General features: G+C 44.7%; 1 protein-coding gene across 3 annotated transcripts in view; it reads right to left on the minus strand.

Moving 5' to 3' along the window:
* The window catches only part of SOX5 (SRY-box transcription factor 5), a 738,693-nt gene that overhangs the window by 478,849 nt on the left and 235,262 nt on the right, over positions 1-24,582 (minus strand). For all 3 annotated transcript variants that reach the window (XM_084809162.1, XM_084809164.1, XM_084809161.1), the window contains exon 3: positions 12,698-12,908. In XM_084809162.1, the coding sequence (XP_084665288.1) occupies positions 12,698-12,908 (211 nt within the window). The remainder of the gene's footprint in view (positions 1-12,697; positions 12,909-24,582) is intronic.

The raw sequence follows: 24,582 nt of genomic DNA on the forward strand, positions 1-24,582 counted from the left end.
GTTTACCAAGCAGTGACAAGCTTAACCTCTCTAGGAAGCGAGGCCACCAATAAAAAGCAAAAGATGCCTGGGTATTTGAGGTGTTTTCAGGTCCTTAACTAAGCAGCCATCAGACTGGTGGAAATAGGTTATGTTTCCTACCTTATTTTGTACTCTTTGCTCCACACAATCCCATCTATACTGCTATAATGTAGTGCCTAAAAGAACAAATGGTGGACCAGCTTCCAAACTCTGGCTCAGTTTGGATTCACCTGGCCTCACCTTACTCCTGGTAATCATTTATTGGGCAGTATCCAATACTGCCCCTTCATGGATCACTGCCTTGTTGTGGCGAAGGGGCTTGTGTAACTCAGTGAAGCCATAAGCTATGCCGTGCAGGGCCACCCAAGATGGACAGGTCATAGCGGAGAGTTCTGACAAAATGTGGTCCACAGGAGAAGGAAATGGCAACCCACTCCAGTATTCTTGCCAAGAAAACCCCATGGAACGTATCACAAGGCTAAAAGAGATGACGCCGGAAGATGAGCCCCTCAGGTCGGAAGGTGTCCAATATACTACTGGGGAAGAGCAGAGGGTATTTCCAAGTAGCGCCAGAAAGAGTGAAGCAGCTGGGCCAAAGCCGAAAGGACACTCAGCTGTGGATGTGTCTGGTGGTGAAAAGAAAATCTGATGCTGTAAAGAACAATATTGTTTGGGAACCTGGAATGTCAGATCAATGAATCAAGGTAAGCTGGAGGTGGTCAAACATGAGATGGCAAGATTGAACATTGACATCTTGGGAATCAGTGAACTAAAATGGACAGGCATGGGCGAATTTAATTCAGGTGACCATCATATCTACTACTGTGGGCAAGAATCCCTTAGAAGAAATGGAGTAGCACTCATAGTCAACAAAAGGGTGGGAAAAGCAGTACTGGGGTACAATCTCAAAAACGATAGAATGATCTCAGTATGAATCCAAGGCAAACCATTCAACATCACAGTAATTCAAGTCTATGCCCCAACCACTGATGCCGAAGAAGCTGAGGTTGATCGGTTCTATGAAGACCTACAACACCTTCTAGAACTAACACCAAAAAAAGATGTCCTCTTCATCATAGGGGATTGGAATGCTAAAGTAGGAAGTCAAGAAATCACTGGGATAAGAGGCAAGCATGGCCTTGGTGTACAAAATGAAGCAGGACAAAAGCTAATAGAGTTTTGCCAAGAGAACATGCTGATCATAGCAAACACTCTTTTCCAACAGCACAAGAGGCGACTCTACACATGGACGTCACCAGATGGTCAATATCGAAATCAGATTGATTATGTCCTTTGCAGCCAAAGATGGAGAAGCTCTATACAGTCAGTCAAAACAAGACCTGGAGCTGACTGTGGCTCAGATCATGAGCTGCTTCTTGCAAAATTTCGGCTTAAATTGAAGACCGTAGGAAAAACCACTAAACCATTCAGGTATGACCTAAATCATATCCCTTATGAATATACAGTGGAGGTGAGGAATAGATTTCAGGGATTAGACCTGATAGACAGAGTGCCTGAGGAACTATGGACACAGGTCCGTAACATTGTTCAGGAGGCAGCAACTCAATCCATCCCAAAGAAAAAGAAATGCAAGAAAGCCAAGTTGCTGTCTGAGGAGGCTTTACAAGTAGCCGAGGAAAGAAGGGAAGCAAAAAGCAAGGGAGAAAGAGGAAGATATACCCAACTGAATGCAGAGTTCCAGAGAATAGCAAGGAGAGACAAGAAGGCCTTCTTAAATGAACAATGCAAAGAAATCGAGGAAAACAACAGAATGGGAAAGACTAGAGATCTCTTCAAGAAAATTGGCGATCTCAAGGGAACATTTTGTGCAAAGACGGGCATGATAAAGGACAAAGAAGGCAGGGACCTAACAGAAGCAGATGAGATTAAGAAGAGAATACACAGAAGAACTATACAGGAAAGATCTGAATGTCCCTGATAGCCATGATAGTGCGGTCACTGAACTTGAGCCGGACATCCTCGAGAGTGAAGTCAAGTGGGCCTTAGGAAGCATTAGTAACAACAAAGCTAGCGGAGATGACAGTATTCCAGCTGAGCTATTTAAAATTGTAAAAGATGATGCTGTTAAAGTGCTGCACTCAATATGCCAACAAATTTGGAACACTCAACAGTGGCCGCAAGACTGGAAAAGGTCAGTTTACATTCCAATTCCAAAGAAGGGCAACGCCAAAGAGTGTTCAAACTACCGCACAATTGCGCTCATTTCACATGCCAGCAAGGTGATGCTCAAAATCCTACAAGCTAGGCTTCAGCAGCATGCGAACCGAGAACTACCGGAAGTACAAGCTGGGTTTCGAAGAGGCAGAGGAACTAGAGATCAAATCTAAGGATTGCGGAGAATTTCTCCATGAATCTTCGGGAGGCCGAATGCCAACGCATTCGGCCCCCCGAAATTGGTGTGGAAATTCTCCCCCCGCTCCCGGGATGGGACTTACCGTGGCCGAATGTCCCTCTCAGCATTTCGGCCGCCGCCGCCATTGCAAAAAAAAAAGTGCGGTAAAAAAAATAAATACACACCCGTGATAGGCTACATGACGATTTACATAGCCTATCACGGCTGACTTTGGAAATCTAGCCGTGATAGGCTACGTAAATCGTTACGTAGCCTATCATGGGTGTGTGTGTGTGTGTGTGTGTTTTACTTTTTTTTTCGCGGCCGGGTAGACGACGCGCTTCTACCCGGCCTGAATTTCGGTGGCGAGGGATGGGGCGCCTCCCCCCTGGCCTGAATTTCGGCCAGGCGAGGCGGGGCGCCTCCCCCCCTCGCCTGAACTTCGGGGGGAGAACCAAAGCACCTCCCCCCCACTGCGATGCAAGCTTTGAGAACAGGTAAGGGACTTTCGCCCATCCCTAATCAAATCGCCAACGTTCGCTGGATCATGGAGAAAGCAAGAGAATTCCAGAAAAATGTCTATTTCTGCTTCATTGACTATGCTAAAGCCTTTGATAGTGTGGATCACAACAAACTGTGGAAAATTCTTAAAGTGATGGGAATACCAGACCACCTTACCTGTCTCCTGAGAAACCTGTACGAGGGTCAAGAAGCAACAGTAAAAACCAGACATGGAACAACCGATTGGTTCAAAATTGGGAAAGGAGTACGACAAGGCTGCATATTGTCACCCTGCTTATTTAACTTATATGCAGAGTACATCATGAGAAACGCCGGGTTGGATGAATCACAGATCAGAAATAAGATTGCTGGGAGAATTATCAACAACCTCAGATATGCAGATGATACCACCCTAATGGCAGAAAGCGAAGACGATCCAAAGAGTCTCTTGTTGAGGGTGAAAGAGGAGAGTGCAAAAGCTGGTTTGAAACTCAACATTAAAAAACCGAAGATCATGGCATCTGGCCCCATCACTTCCTGGCGTATAGAAGGGGAAGAAATGGAAGCTGTGACAGATTTTATTTTCTTGGGCTCCAAGATCACCGCAGACGGTGACTGTAGCCATGAAATTAAAAGATGCTTGCTCCTTGGGAGGAAAGCTATGGCAAACCTAGACAGCATAGTAAGAAGCAGAGACATCACCTTGCCGACAAAGGTCCGTCTAATCAAAGCTATGGTTTTCCCAGTAGTAATATATGGCTGTGAGAGCTGGACTATAAGGAAGGCTGAGCGCCGAAGAATTGATGCTTTCGAACTGTGATGCTGGAGAAGACTCTTACGAGTCCCCTGGACTGCAAGGAGGTCAAATCAGTCAATCCTAAAGGAAATCAACCCTGAGTGCTCACTGGAAGGACAGATACTGAAGCTGAAGCTCAAATATTTTGGCCACCTAATGCAAAGAGAAAACTCCCTGGAAAAGACCCTGATGCTGGGAAAGACTGAAGGCAAAAGGAGAAGGGGACGGCAGAGGATGAGATGGCTAGATAGCATCACGGATGCAATGAATATGAACTTGAGCACGCTCCGGGAGAGTGCGCAGGACAGGAAGGCCTGGCGTGCTATGGTCCATGGGGTCACGAAGAGTCGGACACGACTGAACGACTGAACAACAACAATCCAATACTGCCACTGCACCTCTGCTAGTTCTGCTGTGCCTACTGCTGATACAACAGGAACTATCACTTCTGAAAGCAACCTCAGAAACTAGCAAAGACACTTGTTTCTGGAACAGGACAGCTCAGTAGAGCTCACAGAAGGGAGCTCCGCTGACCTGCCCCATTCTGGAAACGAGTGTTCCCACTCTTCCTGGTTGCCTTACAAAGCCCTAGTTTCATCCTGTTGTGCTATAGGTGGGTCCTTCTAGCATGGGGACAGGACGGATATATGGATTTTGTAAAATCCATTATGTCGGTATTTCGTGGATTGTTAGGTCCCTTTTGTTCTGTCATCTGCTCATTAATGGAATTGGATTTTCCCTCCAATTTCCCACATTTGTGTAAATTTGCATTTGTGCACTTGCACAAATGTGCAACCCCCCCAAAAGTGCAAATCCCCCCCCCACACACACATGTTTTAGCCTATGAGGGAAATGCACATTTTCAGCTGGTGTTTTATTTTGTTTTTTACATATTTTTTCTGATTAAATTAGCATAAAATTACAGAAAGTAAAAAAAAATGGTCTGCAAGTCCACAGAATCAGTACAACATGGGGAAAGCTGGTCCACTGCAGAATCCATGGGTCAGATTTATAGAAATCTCAACTCATTTGATTCCATTGCAGATATCTCCAACATCTCTAGTGGGCAGCATTGGATACTGCCCATTATTATTTATAAAAGCACTGAAATTATGTAAGGGGCTGTACATGAATAAAAAAACACACAGAGATGCCTGCCTGTAGGCTCACATTCCTTTGAAAATGAGACAAAAGCTGAGGAGCCTTGGAGAGAGGGAGAAATGAGCATAAGAAGAACATTAACTTGGATCTAAGGAATCTTTGGCACTACTGGAAAGTATCTCCCAGCTCTGTGCCATGATGCATCACAGGATGTGTTATAGCAGCCTTCCTGAACTTGGCGCCAACCAGATGTTTTAGACTACAACTCCCAGAATCCCCAGCCATTTGCCATGATGACTGGAGCTGATGGGAACTGACGTTCAAAACATCTGGGGGGTTAGGCAAAGCTGTGTTATAGTATGACAAATATGAGAAATATGGTGAATAACAAGGATACAGACTGTAAATATCTATCTATCTATCTACCTACCTACCTACCTACCTACCTACCACCATCATCTATAAACTCTAGTTGACCATTAAAAAGATCATGAGAAAGGGCTTCTGCAAAGAGAAGAAGTTCTCTGAATTTGAGGTTACTTTTCTCACTCAGCATTCTTCCACTAAGCTGGAAACACACTTGGATCCAAGCCATTATGTTCTAAATCCAACAAGAAGAAAGAAGCAGTGACTAAAAGGGGGAAAATGCCTCCAGCAGATAATGGTACCAAACAGGACTGAAAGCAGGAAATATTTCCCAAATACTTATTTTCACCCTGGCATGTCATATCATGGCCAGGCTGGACATGAAACCTAGAGCCAAGTTGACTTGGCACTATGTACATGAAATCTACTTTGCATTTGCCTCATATTAGCTTGTAGTTAAAAGAGATGCCTGCATTAGAGGGCAAATTATCATAAGTAAGTATTTTGTAGGGGAAATTATGAAATCCCATTTTACTTCAATACATCACTCCAGCAGTGGCACTTTTGATGACATGATGGATTTCACCTTCAAACTCTATCCATTCTTGCTCACACAAGAACAGAGATTCAGCTTTTCATAACATAGTATATGAAGGCAGTCAATGTAGAACTTGACATGGATTGGTTTACTGTCCCATCACACAGCTATTCATGTAGATAGCTAGGGTTCCGACGTTCGTCTAGATCATTTGACCTCCCCTTTCTCCAGAACTGGCTAAATCATTCATACCAATATCCCCCCCCCTCCATTTCAACTACTTTAATAACCCAAGAAGATGTGGGCAGGAAGCAATCTCCACTGCTCCAGTCACCATGGAGATCAGTTTTCTCCTAACAAATTTAGATGGTCCGAACAGCTGACAAATACAGTTGGATTCCAGCCAAACCCTACAAGGGACAAAGCTGGACTGGTGTTAACAATGGTGTGAAAATTCTAAAGTAGTTCAGGGACTATTTTTGTTTAATTCACAATCCATCATCTATTGTAACAGAGCTACAGTTTCTCATTTTCTCACAACTGCCATGCACTCAAATGTTTGTTCCTCTGACAATCTTGCCTTATTTTCCATATACCAATGCCTAGATGAATCAAGAATAAGGATATGACTGGATGAACAATACCAAAACAGCACCTTCCTATTCAAATGCAGAGAGGTCATCAACATTTCTCAAGGCAAACCCAGTCCTCCTCAAAGCAAAACCAAGACAAACCAAGACCCCCAAACACCTAACTGTCCACACCTCATCTCAGACACATGGAGAGTCTGCTGTGACCTCTCATATCACTTACCCTGAGCCAAATTCAACTCTCTACATGGGCATCCCATGGCCTACATGCCACAGCTGGCCACTCTCCATGTGACCCACCAGAGCTCCATCCTCTTTCCCCAGCTGATCAGCCATCAGCTGGGCAGCCAGAGAAAGACCACTATTCTGGCAGTGCTATTAGCAGAGCTAAGACAGAGGTCTTGATCAGGATCACTGAGGGGGGCTTTAACCTCCCTCCTCCCAGCAATCCAACGAAGAGATCACCGTTTCCCCATTCATAATACCAGCATGGAAATAGTGATCTCGCTCACGCTTGGTGGTTTCAACTTCCCCACCCCTGCATGGTGAGATGTGGCAAAGAAGTGTGTGTGTGTGTGTGTGTGCGCGCACGCTCATGCATACATGCATGTGCATCCCCAACCCACCATCAAGCACCACATGTAGCTTTTGGGGTCAAAAGGGTTGCCCGCCCCTGCTCTAGGAATTCCACAATCCCTGAATCTGTCTGAAGGGAAATACCATATAGGCCTCTCAAACAAGGGGGGTGGCAATGACAAGAAGTTGCTGGCCTCCCAACTTGAGAGTGGCAGGTTCAAGCAGTCTGCACATCCAAAGATGGTTAGTCTCCCCAAGGCCTCCAGCAGGAGAAGGCCAAAGATAAATTCTTCAGTTATGCTATAAGGCATCGCTCCAGAGTACCTCCCCCTCTCAGATCCTTGTACCTTCTCTTGAGAGCTGGGCCTCTGGCCAGTGCCAGCTCCATGTTTGTGAGGGTCCTTGGGCAGGATGCCCTCAATGGACCCCCTCCCGTAGTGAGTCTACCTTCTCACCGCTATTGTCACCAGCTGCTATTGCTCCTCACCCTCTTTCTCATCATCGCTGCCACTGCCTCGACAGGCAGACAGGCAGTGAGCAGGTAGGCCATGGTGCAGCTACAGCTCCTCCTTCTCACCACCACCATTGCCTGGGCCAGAGCAAGAATCAGGCAAATAAGCAGATTGAAATGGTGAAGAGGAGGAGCAAGTCCAGGGGGCTCATGTCAGTGGGCCCATGCTGGGTGTGGGTCCTCAGCAGGTGCCCAACCATGCCCACTCTTGACGCCAGCCTTGTGTCAAGTTATTGGGCAGATTAGAAATGTAATAAATAAATAAATAAATAATATAAGAATGCTGTTGAGCTTTGCAGTTCATTGAATCAGCTCCTATTCTCCCTTGGAGCCCTCCAAAGATCTGAAATACTTTGATCTGACCAGCTGCTTCTGCTGGGCTCTGTTTTCTGCTCCTTGCTGATACAACCTGTGGCCTGCTGCTGGTTGCCCTCTGATCAAAGTCCGGTCTCCTAGGATCTTGCCCAGTGCTGGGAAAAGTAAGCTGTCCCTTTGCAGGATAACAGTTGATTACTACAAAAACTTGGTTCCAGGTGGTCCTAGATGGCAGAGCTATCTGAAAGCTAGGCTGGTTTATGGCAGATAACTATCTTGCATTTGTAATTAAAAATTAAAGAAAAAGTTTAATTTGAAGACAGCTTCCAATTTAATCATTTAGAATTTAGCTAAACATAACATGGTACCAGGAGTGGGGTGTCAAAGGAAAGTCTGATTCAAAGCAAGACCAATGTGAAGAATGCAGGGAAATGCAGAGACAGAACATCTGCAGGCCGTTCAAGAACTGAGGGAGCTTTTTATACTGTCTAAATTGATTTTATCTGTATGCTGCCCTGAGATCCTAATGATTTAGGGCAGGATATAAATGTTTTAAATAAATGATACCCCTCCCATAATGTGGTTTGCCTGATCTCATCTGATCTCCGAAGCTAAGCAGGGTCATTCCTGGTTAGTACTTGGATGGGAGACCACCTGGCTTCCTGCATTGAGCAGGGGATTGGACTCGGTGGTCTTGAAGGCCCCTTCCAACCCTATGATTCTATGAATACAATAAGCTGAGAAGGCAAGCTGCAAAATCGTGAAGCAGAAGTTTGAAGAATGCAGTACTCTACAGAAAACTGAAACATCTGAGAGAGATAAGCTTCAGTTTTAAAATCTTTACACTGGCTGCCAATTCGTTTCCAAGCAAAATATAATGTGCTGGTTTTTACCTTTAAAGCCTTACATGATCAAAGCCCAAGGTACCTTCGGGAGCACCTTCTCCCCTACGTCCCAGTCTGCCAGCTAAGGTCCTCTGAGGGCTCTCTGCTGCAGCTGCTTAATGTGGGACTGGCAGCCACATGCAAGAGGACCTTTTCCTTTGCCGCCCCTCCGTTGTGGAATGACCTGCCGGTTGAAATGCGCCTGCTGACCTCGTTGAAGGTTTTTAAGCAGGCATTAAAGACACTATTATTCCGGCAGGCCTTCCCGTTTTAGCACTCTCGTTCCTTTTGCTGACTTTTGTATACTGTTTTAAGCAGAGTTGTTTTATCTGTGTTTTATTGTTGGATTTTTAAAAATTGTTTTTAGTTCAAGGTTGTTTGTAGTTACTTGTGGTCTGTATATATTGTCCATATGTTTTTATGTAAATGGTTTTTAAACTTTGTGCATTGTATTTTAATGTTTTAACTTGTGTAAACCGCTCAGAGAGCTTTGGCTATGGGGTGGTATAGAAACAAACAAACAAACAAACAAACAAATAAAAAATAAGTTTTGCAAGAGGAGTCAAAGAGAAGGTAAGTTATTTACAGGGCGGACATCAAGGGCAGGCATGATTGAACACTTGCTGAAGGCCCACAGACCAGCAGGGGCTCACTGAAAAGAACCCCCTGGACCTGCTCCTTCTGTCAAGAAAATAATAGCAATGGCGAGAAAGGGGATGAGGAGTGATAGCAGCTGGTGATAATGGTGGGGAGAAGGTAGACACACTGAGAGAGGGGCCCCATGGAGGGTGTCCTGCCTGCGGGCCCTCAAAAACCTGGATCCAGCACTTCTTGTTTATTCGGTCAGTCGCTTCCGACTCTTCGTGACTTCATGGACCAGTCCACGCCAGAGCTTCCTATCAGCTGTCACCACCCCCAGCTCCCCCAAGGTCGAGCCCGTCACCTCCAGAATATCATCCATCCACCTTGCCTTTGGTTGGCCCCTCTTCCTTTTGCCTTCCACTTGCCCTAGCATCAGCATCTTCTCCAGGGTAAACTGTCTTCTCATGATGTGGCCAAAGTACTTCAGTTTTGCCTTTAATATCATTCCCTCAAGTGAGCAGTCTGGTGTTATTTCCTGGAGTATGGACTGGTTTGATCTTGCAGTCCAAGGCACTTTTCAGTTAAATAAATCTTAATAGCTGGAAGGGTTACCCATGCAACTGGGTCTGCAATAAACTATTGCATATTTTTTTTATATTTATTATATTTTTAATCTGCCCAATAACCAGTGTCCTCTAGGAGGATTACAACAATTAAAAGAATAAAATACAAATAGTTAACAATATACAATACAATATAGTATTTAAAAGAGTAAAATACAGAGAACCTCGGAAGATTTCTACTGTAAACCCAGTGAGTTGGGGAAGGAGGAGGAAGGGACAGGATCACTGCACAAAAACCTGGTGAATGCTCTATGGCACACACAAGTGATATCTGGAAGCCAGATCTTGCGGTGGTGATGCTGATGCTGCCGCCATTGTGACCCAACATGAAGCGTGGCTGGACGCAGAACTTAGAACTCAAGCACCAGTGCACCACTCATGTTTTATCATTTATGCATTTATTTATACAATTTATAACCCACCCCTCATCACATGATCTCGGGGGGAGGGAGAGGGCACAATAATCAAATAAAAACAGGTGCAATTTAAAAACAGAGATGTTGAACAGCCATCACCCAAAGGCCTGCTGAAATTTAAGGGCCTTCAGATGGTGCCAAAAGGTATATAGCAGAGAAGGAAACAGGGTGGCACTACTGAGAAGGCCTTCTGAGCAGTTACAGATGTGTTTTTTAAAACCTTTGCTGCCACTGATGGCATCTTCAGAAGGGCCTCCTCCTTGGCTGACCTCAAAGCCTGGGCAGGATGAAATGGGGAAAGGCGTTCCTTCAGGTATCCGGGCCCACAGCCATTTTGAGCTTTGTATGTTAACACTTTCCTCTCAAATTGGGCCCCGTGACTAACAGGCAGCTAGCGCAGGTCTTTAAGGGCTGGTGCAATAGGTTCCTTTACACACACACAACCATTAATGTTCTGGCTGCTGCATTCTGCACTAGCTGCAGTCTCTGGACTGTCATCAAGGGCAACCTGTCAAGGGCTCCTTGGAGGCCTCTCTCAGTCTAATCCAGTAGCTAAGTCCAGACACAGACAAATGGATTCTTTTCAAAGCTTTATTCCTCTTTTACAACTTAACAACGCTACCGTTAGCAACTAGATCTGAGCAGCACAGTACCTATGCCCTAAGTTGGAACAGTTGGTCCCCGTTTGAAAGGGAATTACTGGCAGACCCCTGAACTTAAGGGCTAGGGAGAGTCCCTCCCCTTTTCCCTTGGATCCTCTGGGCGCAGCCGTTGTTTGCGCGCCAACCGGGCACTACGCCTCCTTTCTGCGCCCTCCATTTGGCGCCACTCCCTGCGTTGGCGTCACGCGTCCATCAAGTCTTCTTCCCGTGCTCTCTCACTCCCAGGACTGCTATCTAAGCTAGGAATACCGGTGGGGGGAATCTCCGTCAGCTGTTGGCCCTGGGAAAGAGGAGCGCGCTCCTCTCCCAGGAGTGACTGCTCTTCCTCAGAATCAGAAGTACTCTGGGATTCTATGGGCTCAGTGTCCACCCTGACACAACCCCATGTAGAGCAAGTTGCAGTAATTTTGCTTCCAGGTTAGGAGCAACACTAGAAGCAGTACAGGTGCTCGGGTTGAGGTGCCTCTGTGTTTGTGCGGAGAGCTGTGCTGCAGTTAGCTTCAAAACATGTAAATGTGCTAGGAGGTGATATTAATAAATCTTTATCCATTTATTTATGGTACTGGTAAGTTGCCACTCTCCTCAAAGGCATGCATGGTGATATAAAGCATTAAAAACTAAGAAGAATACAAATCATTTGAAAATAAAATTATATTTCAGTACCCAAAACAACCTGACATCAGAATCAGGAACAACAGGAATATGATTGGGCTAAACCTTCTTAAGCTATACCAACAGTGCACTAAAACAACAAATGCATGGTTTTCTGAAGCTCAGTGAACACGTGTCTCATGATCCATAACGTTAGTGTGATGAGAAAAGGAGACAGACTTGTATGATGAATAGAGATATGTTTGTTTCTGTATTTGGAAGACAAAGCAGGTGCTCTCCAGATGTTTTGGATGGCAGTTCCCAGATTTCCTGACCATTGGCCCATGTTGGCTGGGGCTGATGGGAGTTGAAGTCCAAAACATCTGGAGGGCACCAGGATGGGAACCCTGAAATAGACTATGGACTATTTTGCAGATGAGGGTGAGTTACCAAGAGCCTCAGGCTCAAATGTTCCCCCTTCCTCGTCTTCCTCCAGAACGGCCTATGAGGAGGGGGTTGAAAGTTTTAGATTATTTGTATATGTTTACGTAAAATGATTTTCAGGCTGCCTTTAAGGATAGAACACTTAATCACAGTTTATTCACAATATCCAAACCTGAACAAACCGCAGTTAATCTTAGCAATGGTTGGTCTGTTGAAACAAGGCAGCTTTAAACCACAGATTATGAAGCTGGCTTGTTTCAACAAACAAGATTAACCACAGTTTAGGATTCAGATGACATGCACATAACTGTGTGCCAATCTACATTAACTGAAGTTAGTCTAAAATGGAAGAGGATGCTTCCAATCTTCTCACAGCTCTGCCGAAGGAGGAAAGGGGAAGGGAAGCACATGAGCCTGAGGATCACTGTGGCTCATGCTTGTAACATTAAAACATACATAGTTTAGATCACCCTCCTGATGTTTTGGATTTCAGCTCCCATCAGCACCAGCCAGCATGGCCAATGGTCAGGATTGCTGGGAGTTGTAGTCCAAAATATTGGGTTGGGAAAAAAAAGTAAGAGGACTGGAGCAGTGACTGTCGACCCTCCAGGGAATAAGACTCGATGGTCTTGTAGGCCCCTTCCAACCCTGCTGTTCTACTATTCTATGATATCTGGAGTGCATCAGGTTGGGTGAGGCTGGTTTAGACACTACGTGAGGTGGGGGAAAACCAGGAAGGTGCTTCAATGCTCACAGCAGCTTAGTCTCTCTCAGACTTGGGGAACCCCAGAAATAACAGAAAACATCCACCTTTGACTAAGCCTTACCTTCCGGTTCATTCTTGATAAGCTCCTCCATTTTACGCTGTTTTAGAGTGTCCACAACATCTGCTAGGCTGCCTTTACGCCTTTCGGGGGTTCCAAGGGCTGTGCTGGAGAAGGACTCTCCGCTTTGACGCCCACCTTCTTCCGCCTTTGAGGGTGAGGTAGATGAGTTGTGCGGGGCAAACGAAGACATCGCTTTATTGCCATCAACTTCCTGAAAGGGAAATGAGAGCCGATGAAACACCTTGCTTGAAAAAAGAAAGAAAAGCAATCGTGTGCCTGCATGCAAAGAAAAGAACAAAAATAACAATCCTTTGTTCTCTTGAGTCCACTGCTGTTTGTTCCTCTGTCAAAACCTTTATGGGGGGGGGGGTGAAAGAAGAGGAAGAAAAGAAATATTGCTTCAAAAACACAGAGAACAAAGCCTTTCCATCAAGGATAAACTAAGATTACAGGCTGAAGTGAGAAAAGATTAGCATTCAGGAGAGAAACATTACACATATTTTCTCCCAAATGAGAACTGTTAATGTTCACAGGTTTTCCAATAACAATGGTATGGATTACCTTTAATTGTTTGCTCCTTTACAGCTCTTTATGTTCAATCTTTGAGGACTTTTTTGTTTTTGTTTTTGCCTAAGAACCATTAATTTCCTGTATCCTCTTTTTTAAAATGCTTAATAATATTAGGACAGTGAGTTGCTCTTGAAAATGAAAGAATAATCAGATAGTAAATACCCCATACCACAATGGTGTCATTGCCCCCCACATTACATATTAAGTAACTATTGTTTCCCTATGGATAAGTTCATTTAGATATTCCTAAATTATTCTCTTCCCTCCCCTCCCTGCTTCCATCTCTCTTTTTCTTTTCTTTTTAAAGACTCTTTTAAAGACGAGGCTTCCTGCACAAAGGTAGTCCTAATGATGCTTGCAAATGGCAAACCCAATGACACAAGGATACACTTTCCTCCCACAAAGGTGAGATCTGGCTCTCATTAAAGTCACCAAGAATATTCTCACCTATTTTAATGGATTTGACTCTTAATAGCCACATTCTGGTCTGTCCTGATCAGACGGGCCTTCTTCACACCTTCTGATATTTCAAATGTATTTCCCTCCCTCCCTTACCTTTGGCTCTTTATTTACTCCCCCCCCCACACACACACACACAACTCCTTTGGAAATTCTCTTTTCATTTCTTGATGACTGTGTATCTTGAACTGTCTCTTCTGTTGCTGATCTATAATTGTGTTGACAGTCTTCACATGGATCTGAGCCAGTAAGCTTTTGCCTACAAAAGCTATGCCACACAATATGTTTACAGTTTTAACTTGCTGGGAGAATCTTTGTTGCTTTAATGTCTGCACAACTTTATAAACTCACACATGGCAGCGTCCTCATTTAGGTTCAACCATTTCTGGCTGATTTTAATGGCTGATTTAGGGCATAATCCTATGGCCACTAGACAGTGTCTAGATGGCAATAGGACTTTTCAGTTTCTGGGAACCTTACTCCCCCCCCCCCCGCTTTGTAGGCAGCACAGTATATCCCCATCTCTATGCTCATAAGAACAGTGTGGAGGGAGCAGAAAGGCGGCATTCCCAGGGGCAGGGAGGGGAGGAGACCATGGAAGTATCATTACAACACTTCCTATGCTCCGCTGGCCTCCCTCCGCCCATGACGTGCCCTGGCTAGGCAGTCAAAATCTGCTGTCTAGCTGCAAATGCAGGATGGCCAGAATGTGCCATATGTGCCTGCCTGGACCCTAAGAACATCTTCAGGGGTCGTTCTCCATGAGCCCCTGACAAAGGAAGGGAGGTGGGTGGCTACCAGGAAGAGGGCCCTTTCTGCTGTGGCACCCCGGTTGTGGAATGAGCTCCCTAGAGATGTTCGCCTACATTGTACTCCTTCCAGCACCAGGCGAATACCATTTTATTCTCGCAGTATTTTAGCATTTTAGCTTCCTAGTCTTTTAGCGCTGGTGTTTTAAATCTGTATTTGAAATCTCTGCAGTGCTGCTAGGTTTTATTCTGGTTGTACTGTTATTTTGTGGTTTTAAGATTTTATATGTAATATTGTTTTGTGCTGTGCTTTATGGTTTTAATTTCTGTGAACCGCCCAGACAGCTTCGGCTATTGGGTAGTATAGAAATAAATAGACGGATGGATGGATGGATGGATGGATGAGAGGGTCCCCTCCATGCTCTGCCCACCCTACATTGGATAGTCATCCACCTCCGAGTTTGGAAGCGGCCAACTCTCCCCACAGGATTGCTTGTGACCTCCAACATTATGGCCTCCTCCTTTCACACATGGCAGTATCACCATGTGGATTTGATTTCACCATCACTGTTGGATCAAATCAAACAGCCATCTAATCTCACATCTGCTTCTGATAATTGCCAGCCAGATTCCTCTGGGTAGGGCAGAATCAGAGCAGAAAAGGACCCCCCCCCTTCTCCTGTTGCTTGCCTTCAGCATCTGGTATTTAGAGGTGCAGCATTTTTGAACATGAGGCTTCTAAATATGTTGGGAACTCACCTGAAGGGGCTCCTTCTGCTTACCTATCTATAGCTGTAAATAATCTGTCAAGCCCAATTTCATTCAGTTCCACTCAGGTTCTCATTTTTCCATTGCCAAGTTCATTCCATCTCCTTTCCGCATTGGATTGTGATTCTTTTTTAACTCCACATGGAAATTCATACATATTTTCAGGAGCATTTTTCAAAATATATGCCTTTTGTATGCATTTCCCCCTACATGTATGCATTTTCGTGCATGCTTTTCCAAATGTATGTTTTCTTCCAAGTAATTCTCCTATTGAATAAAGCACTTTTGAGTACATTTCCCCCAATATATGCAGTTTTTGTACGTGGTGTTTCAAACCTTTCTCACACACCTTTGCAAACTGTATGGTCAGCTTCAGAAAAGTATGGATTTCAATGGCTACCTACACTACATTCCAGTTTGCATTCTGGTTCAGGAAGTGCAAATTCATTACACTGAAATGCAAACAGAATGAATTTCTCACCCATTTCCCTATCTATAAGGCAGATTTCTACTTGGAACTTGGGTTTTTGGTGGGGTATATCAGTGAGGCTTAACAGTTGGCTGACCCAATGGAATCTGCAACTTATGTCCAAACTCACACTACTTCTGTGGGGATGAGGTAACTATGCAGTCTCTTAACCAGCCCCAACAGACAAAGTTGTAGCATTGTAGTGCATGAGAGTAACATTAATAAACTTTGGCACATCAAAATGAGAAAATAGACCTTCCAATGGACCCAGGCTGCTCAGGATTTTCTGACCCTTTCATATCATAATTTAGAGCAACATTAAAACAAAAACATCAGCCTTTGTATTTGTTTGACTGTGGTCACTTTATGCCATTTCATTGTCTTCCCTTTGTGATTACATGGGTAGGGAAATCCCATGGGTTGTAAAGCTGTTCTTGCAAACAAAAAGCCAATGCATCCCACGAGACAGAAATCAGAGTGAAGTAAAGAATTCTGCTGTTTCTAGGTTCAGATGCCCAGGGTCTAGACATTTGTAAAGGAAGAAATCTTGCAAAAGCTGAAGTTCATATCGTAGTTATGATTTCAGTGAGTGATCTTTGACAAGTCAGGCCACAGTTCCTGATCTGCCAAAGAGCATTATTGCCAAACTAGACCAGAAGATTTTTGGAATTGAACAAGATTAAGATTTTGATGTGATTTCATTGATTTCCATATATCCTGGTATGCAAGCTTTCAGGTTACACATTGTCATAGGTGGGCAGAGTACTGCACTACACATCCAGAAATGAGCATATGGCTTATTGGATCAGAACACTTCAGAATTCATATAGGGGGGGATCTCACAGTATCTCCACCATATGAAATAAAGACAAAAGAAAAACCCTGCACCCAGAAAGTTAGCATATCAGAACAAAAGCACACACCACTTTAAAGGCATAGCAAACAGTGATGTATCTCCCCCCCCCTTTACTCTAAAGTGAGTAATTTGGATCGAGACCCTAGTGGGATGGGGCTTTGATCCTTTCTTCCCCCACTGTGGTCCAAATCCAGATCAACCCCCCACCCCACCCCCACATACCTACAATTTATATTGTCAAATAGTGATCCATTTGCTTTTGAGGGTAGACACCTTTCGCCTCGCATTCTACTTTTCTAAAGGCAAGGCACCTTTGGACATAAGGAAGTGTTCAGATATTTGATCTTACACCACGTGGTAGTTCCCCCAAAAATGTAGTTTGGGTCTTCACAACCTTGCCATACTACCCGTAGATTTGTCGTAAACTGAACAAAAAATGCATGTGCTACATCAGCGTAAAAGGGAGTGTATTTGCTAGTTTCTCTCTCTTAAACAAGTGCTTGACAGAAGGCTGAAGCTAAAACTGAAATGGTATGTTTGCAGGAGGAATGCCTGAAACAGTGGGAAAAGCAGGGACCTTTGCTTCCCTGTCTCTGAGCACAAATTGGGATTATTTAACACATTAGCTTCTCTTTGACACTTTAAATGCAGCCAACCTTTGGACCTGCAATCAGGGTAGTTAAATCACAACAACAACAACAGCAGCAACAACAACAACAGCAACAGCAACAACAATTGTTCTCAACTCTTGCACTGAGTGCTTATCATTAGCCCAGGAGCTCTAATTCTGGTCTGAGGGCTGTATGTGGGAACCAGGATGGTTATGGTTATTCTGGATGATTTAGTCAGAGTAACCAACTCACTGAAACATTCTTCCGAAGCTTTCTAACATTTATCCAAAGAGACACAGGTCACAATCCAAACAAGTGTTTCTAGGAAGCATTTGATGAAGACACAAGTATTGTGAACTTGGTAGCATTTATTAAAAGAAAAAGTGCATCAGATTTAGGGTGGGGGAGGTAAAGCACCCCAAACTACAGCCATAATTTGTACAGGGGCATCTATGAAAAAAAGTGGGATTACTTCTTACGATACTTAGGAACTGCTGAAATCTGGTATGGCAGTCTTCCCTATGGCCACCACATCAGGAACATTCACTCTTTACCAGGGATCCATTCCCCTGTTCAAGTTTGATTCAATTTCAGCCCCTGGCTATGTTTATCCTTCTAACAGTTTTATGAGCTTAGCAGCTGTCTCCAGGCATGGAGACCTGGGCTTGTTCTTCTATGCTGTGAATTCCATGCTAATGGGTGCTACAACAACATCCAACTCAAGAAAAGACTTTCTTCTGAAAACAAAACTGCAACCAAGAAACAACCTCCAAACGCCTGGCCTCTCTTGTGAACTGCCACTGTATTTGCCATGATACCTGAAACAGACTTCTGTTTCCTCACTTCAAAGGGCAGCAAGGAAGTCCCTTGGAACCTGTAGTTGAGGTAACAACACTTCCCTTTCCCCCACCTTCTGCTTCTCCCCCCCACACACTAAGAATAAAAAAGATTGACCCAAGAATTGTGTGTTCTGAATCCACCCAAAGCTAATCACAGACGTTGCTATTCTAATTGCCAAAGAGGTTTCCCACCAGTGACCGACAGTACATCCCTCTTCCAAGGTTTAATGATAAAACAGGCTCCTGCCCTTTTGTGATGAGGTCAATAATCTTCCTTTGTTAATCTTGATGAAGCTTTGCTTAATCTAGCCCCCTTGTCACCTTTGTGATTGACAGGTAAAGTCATGTCACCAGACAATGGACTTTATCCTCGTCCAAGACATTCTCTCTCTTTCTCTCTCTCTTGTCTAGATTAGTTAGCAGTCCCATTTCTATCCTAAAGAGTAAAATCATTTTGTGAGAGATCTTTATTCCAGTTGTGCATTGCTGCTTTTTGCTGTTGTTTTTAAAAAAGGTCTACCATATTTATCTTTGGAAGATAATTGGAAGATAATATCATTTCTCAGGATTGTGTTGGATATTACTCAGAAAGATTTCTATAGGGTTTCCCCTATTATTTTACCTAGAACTTCGTATCATACATTGCCTCACAGCAACATCATCCCTCAACCACTGCTCATAAGCCAAAAAGTAAACTCAGGTAGATAGAAAGGAAAGGAAAGGTTCCTCCTGTGCATGCACCGGGTCATTACTGACCCCTAGACTCTAGAGGGATGCTGCTTATGCTGGCGTTTTCATGGCAGACTACAGCGGGGTAGTTTGCCATTGCCTTCCCCAGTCGTGAATACTTTTCCCCCAGCAAGCTGGGTACTCATTTTACTGACCTCAGAAGGATGGAAGGCTGGGTCGACCTGAGCCGGCTACCCGAGACCCAGCTTCCACTGGGATCGAACTCAAGTCGTGGAGAGAGTTTCGGTTGCAGTACTGCCACCTACCACTCTGCGCCACACGAGGCTCTTCAGGTAGATAGAAACAACAGATACAATGTAAAACCCCTTAAAATAAAAGGAGTTGTTGTTGTTGTTGTTGTTGTTGCTACTGTCTTTATCTGCGACAGAACTATGCCCTATTTCTGCTCAAGCAGACTGCTATGGATAGCCAGCATAGCAGTGATGTCCTCCTAACATCACTCAGCTTATTCCTGGTGAACTGTATCTCGTTCCACTTATGCAGGCAGGCAGGTATGAGGTTGGTTCCCACTCAGTGCAGCTCTGAGGTTTTGAGGGCCCTTGGGCAAGACAACCTCAGTGGACCCCCTTCCTCAGCAAGGTCACATTCTCACCCCCATTTTCATCGTCATTGCTACCACTTGCTTGCTTGACAGGCAGCCAGCCAGTGAGCCAGTAGGCATTGGCATCTGCTGCTCCTCCTCCTCACCATCGCAGTCCTCTGGAGCAGGACAAGGGGAGATGAATAAGCAGGTTGCTACAGTAAAGAGGAGCAACAAGGCCAGGGCGGTCTTGTCAGTGGGCTCCTCCTGGGGTGTGAGCCCTCAGCAGTTGCCCAGTCATGCCCACCTCTGATACCAGCCCTGCTGGTCCCTCATATGGAATGACTCTGCTGCTGGTAGCATGCTTTCGCTACCCTAGACAACGGTCTTACTCTTGTACCTTCCCAGCCTTGTGAGTGTCCTGCTATCCAACACCTCAGCCAAGATGGGCTACCCAGGCACCTTCCCACTCTCACTACATTGGCAGCATTTTCAATGCCCATACTGGTCCTTCTGCCCAAGTTGGGATGAAAGAGAAAACCAATCAATTAGCAACAGCCAAACTGAAGAACAAAAGACACACAAGCCCCCCATGGGAGAAGGAACACCCCAAGGACTGCAAAACATGCCTGCTCAACAGCCAATCAGGACGAACCTAAAAATGCCTTCCCAGCCCCATAAAAAGCAACTGACCAAAGCCTATTCTGCCCTTCTTCCCAAATGGTTGGGTTCTGCTTTCTGGTTGGCATGATTGATAGTTGGTCAGGCAGGAACAGGATTAAGTCTGGCTCCTGCCTCTCATTCTGAGTCTCATGAGACCTTGGGCCAAATCCTGGGTCTCACAAAACTTTAGGTGATCCACTACCAAAGCTTTGCTTGTAGCAAGACAAACTTGCTGCCTCGTCCTGATCCCCAGCGGTCTTTCCACTCCATGCAGTTTTGGGCTGGGGTGGGGGGAGTGACTTCTTAGCACTGTGTTTCTGCTTACTGGAATAAGTGGGGTTAAAGAAAGAGAAGAGCTACTGATTCCAATGGGAATCAAGAAAGGGGAAGTTCACAGCAGTGGATCTCAGTAGGCATTGCCGCATTGTAGGAAAGGAGAACTGTGGACTGAGACCAGAGAAGTGAACAGTGGTCCCTCCAGCATTGGGGACAAGTCTGACAATCCATTCCAAATAGGGATGGACAAGTCTGTCAATTTCAGTTTCTCTCCATTTCTCATTTTTCCAATCTTAAGTTTTGTTTGTCCTCAACTTGGATAATTTTTCCAGTCTTAAGTTGTTGTTTTTTGTTCGAGAACTCCATTGCAAAATTGGAGAAGTGCAAATCTCAAAGGATAACTGCATATCCATTTCTGTATTGCTCTGAAATTAAGCAAGTTCACATTAAAATGTGAACCAAAATAATTTTCCCCCATCCCTAATTCCAAACTATGGGATAGCTCAGACACTGCTTCCCAGAGGCTTGAGAATTTCCCAGTCTTTCTACTTTGGGGCTGGCAGAGAGATGGCATGGTTCCCTCATTCTCAGGAATGGAACCTATGTTTGGATGAAATGTGGAGGGTCCTGTGTGTCAGCCAGCAGCTGAGGGATGTTGATCCACCCCATCACACATCCACATTCATGATGCAGGTAGGTCAGTATCCAACATTTATAAAGAGTGGAGGAAGAGACAGAGGTCAGGGAAACCACAAGTAACAGCTTGCTACTGTCACCATAGGAACATCGTGAAAGCCGTTAGAGGAAGACCCATTCAAACCAAAATAAGCCACAGCATAACTACAAACGTAAGAGAAAGTTGTTCCAGAACTAGGTTCTCCAGCACAGGGTTAAAAGAATACATCTTGATATTTCACCTAGGATTCTCAAGATGATGAAGGCAGCCTTTTGAGTCTTTTGGAGTTTTGTTATTTTGTAACAACATGGGATTTAACTCAAAGACTAGTTCTTGACTAGTGATGCCTCAAGTGTTTGTATTTCCATGGCGAGGACTGTAGACTAATAGACAGATTGTCTCATAGACATTTCCTTTCCCATTCATGATCACATCACACCTCCCAGTTTATGTCAACCGCAGTAATGGTTTATTTGGAAAAAATAATATTAGAGCATATAACACTTGGCTCTTACTCATGCTGTGCATGATTTTTGTCTTGTGGAACATAGGCTAGAGACAGATGGGAGTTTTTTCAGAGAACTTAGGTACTATGATAGAGGTGTCTGTGGTGTGTACACTCCCCCCCCCCTCAAGCTCTGTCTCACTAGTGTCCCATTGATCATTTCTGCTGATCAACCTGGCTTTGCAGCATTTCAAAAACCAACAAAACCTTGTTTGAATGGAGAAAAGTAAGGAGCGTACAGACCATTCCCAATGGTGGTACTGTCACGCCACCTTCAATTCTCTGAACCATCAAGCAACAGAGTTGAGTACATTGTGCAATACAACTGCTGTTCTCATTTTCTCAGTCTGCATTTTTGTGTGTCATGTTGTACAATAAGCAAAAATTGCGGGAAAACTCTGAAACTCAAACCTGACATCATCCAACATCATCGAATATTGCATCTCTAGATGTAAAATGGAAGCAACAAGTAAATGAATGAAGGTTGCTAACTTCCTCTCTGAAGACCACCAGCAAACACGTTACAGACCACAAATTATAGACTGAGAGCCACCACTGACTCTAGTAAAAGCTTTCTCCTCCCTTTGCTGTCCCCCCATCACTCTCCCACAAGCAGACTGAGCCCTGAATTGTTCATTGACCTGAGCTAATCCAGCTGCCTGTATTTGGGTAATTACAAGCCAGAAAACTATGAACATAACTGCCCATCTGAGGACAGTAATGAATGGATAAGCAAGTTTGCGGATGCAGTCTTCTTGGAGGTCTCCGCTGGAGAAAAAAATAAATAAATCTTAGAATGAGTTTTCCAGTTATGACGACCAGTGAGGTTGTGTTTAATGATCTGCTCTGTGTTTCAAACCTGAATTGTTTCATCTATTGTTTAGTTAGCTGTCTTTGAGCCAATTCATATACAGCCAAGCAGCAGCATGATGGCTGCTCGAAATCCTACTGTGGATGCACAGAGGTGGGTGCACATGGCAAGAGGTGGATGTACATGGCAAGACAGTCCCTATGTGTATAGTTGCCCACCATATAGTACCACCAATGTTCACAATGTCATGGCCTGGTGGAAAAAAATCCCCTTGGGCTCCATCCCTGAAAGAGATAAGGATAAGTTCAGAAATGGAGGGGGAGTGAACATTACTATTACTTGACAAGCCAAAATGATGACTTCCTTCTTTATTTAGGTCAGTAGTCTTCAACTGGTGGATTGGAACCCACAAGTAAGTCACACCTCAATTTTCTTTCTTTTAATTTTTTTTAAAGAGAAGACAAAGAGTTTATGGGGAAAATGGAGAGGGAAAGGAAAGAATACTCTTCTTTCATGAGCCAAGCATGTCCTTTAAAAAAGAATACAAGCAAATGAGCTTTAGGAGGCTGGCACATAGGATTTAAAAAGAATGGGATGCATCTTGCAGGTTAAGGTTAAAGTTGAGTCCAAGGCCTGAAAAGGTTGCAGAGTACTGAGCATAATGCCACAAAAGCATGACAATTGCTCATGTAACAGTGCAATCTTATACATAGCCTCAGAAGCAAGTCTGAGTTCAAAGAGACTTACTCCCGGGTAAGTATCTATAGATGGAAGCCTAAGTATAGCAGAAAAGGATGCTTTTGGATCCCCCATCCAAATTTCCCCCCTGATTTAGCAGTTCCAGTTCCAGAATTTTGGGATGCAGTGTGCATATGTGGTCGGAGTGCTTCAACGCACCCCCCCCAAACAAAAAGGCTCCTTCACTATCCTTGAAAGCTCCATCCATGTGAAAAGTATTACTGTGTAGACCAGTGTCTTTTCAACAACAACAACAGCAATGAATGACCCTTTGCCTTAACTAACTGCTGGCTGGAGAAGTGGCGATGCTGCCTCTCTGGTGATACTTCTTTTTGTAAAAAGAAGCAGCAGCAGCCTGAAAATGATCAGGTAAATGAGTGAAGGTGCAACCCTATTGGGCTTCAGACTATCCAGTGCCCTGCTGGGCTACAACCATCCTCCTTTGTGTTGGTTTTCCTCTAGACCGGCCTCTGAGCCCATCTAGAGAAGCTGCGCTGGCAGGGGCAGGGATGGGGCTGGAGAGGCCATAGGATTATTCATACCTGGCATCTCCCCTCCTCTCCCCACCCACCAGAATGCCCCCCCCCTTTTTACCTCTAGTAGGCTGCTTTTGTGAGGTTCTCTACAGCATCTGTGAGAGAGCAGGGGTGGAGGTGGGAGAAGAGATCAGATCTTTAAGTCCCCCTCCTAGGGTCTTAGCAGTGTCTATGGCTTCAGGAGGCAGAATCCAAAAAGTCCTATGATCCATGGGACACTCTCCAGGGACCACAGGATTGCTCTCTTAGGGCACAGTCCTATGGGCTGCACCCTGGGTACATGTAAGCCTCTCCACTCAGTGGCTTCTGTGCATCCAATGCAGAGCGAGAGGCACTTCGCACCTCCCACACTGCATTTCGGCTAGATGGGTGATTTCGCTTTGGGGAGGGGGAGGGAAGCTGGGGCAGCCATAGGAAAAGGCATAAGCCAGCCACCCCAGCTTCTTCCCCTCCCTGCCCCCAGGAATACCCCCTTTCTCCTGTCTCTGTGCTCCATTCACCGAGTGCAGAGAGGTGGCCGGCACAGTTCTCTCTGCGCCAGCTACAAGGGGGAGGCGAGCATGGTTTCCTGGCTCCAAACACAGAGCCCTGTCTTCAAGTGTGGATCCAGGAAACCAAACAATCCTTTGTCCCCCGGATGCTGTCCACGGGACATAGGGTTGCTCCCTTAGTGATGTACTCCTTTTTGCCTATAGATATACAATAATGAAATCAATGGTAAACGTCCTGGTCAGTTTCAGTCTGCTTAGTAGGAAGCTGCTTACAGCTCACTCCAAAATAAGCATGTGCATAGGACTGAAGCACTGTGAGGTTCAATCCCTCATGGTCAGTTTCAGGTCTGTCAGTTCCTTGCTTAAAAGGCATGCAGGTGCTCCTTCCTTCCAGCACTTCTGGGCAGTCATGCCCTTTTGAAGATTTTTTAAAAAAACAACCCTATCCCAGGTTTAGGGAGGTTTTAGTGTACCTTTCTCGGTTTTGCTTTGTACATATAACCTGGAATCAGGATGCTTTTCTTTTAACCAGGATGTGCGTTACATGACACAGATGTGAAACACATCTTACCAGGAAGAGAAACAAAACTCACTCATA

The sequence above is a fragment of the Heloderma suspectum genome, chromosome 7 (genome assembly GCF_057233095.1).
Source record: "Heloderma suspectum isolate Gila_16-S chromosome 7, 16-S_ref, whole genome shotgun sequence".
Lineage (NCBI taxonomy): Eukaryota > Metazoa > Chordata > Lepidosauria > Squamata > Helodermatidae > Heloderma > Heloderma suspectum.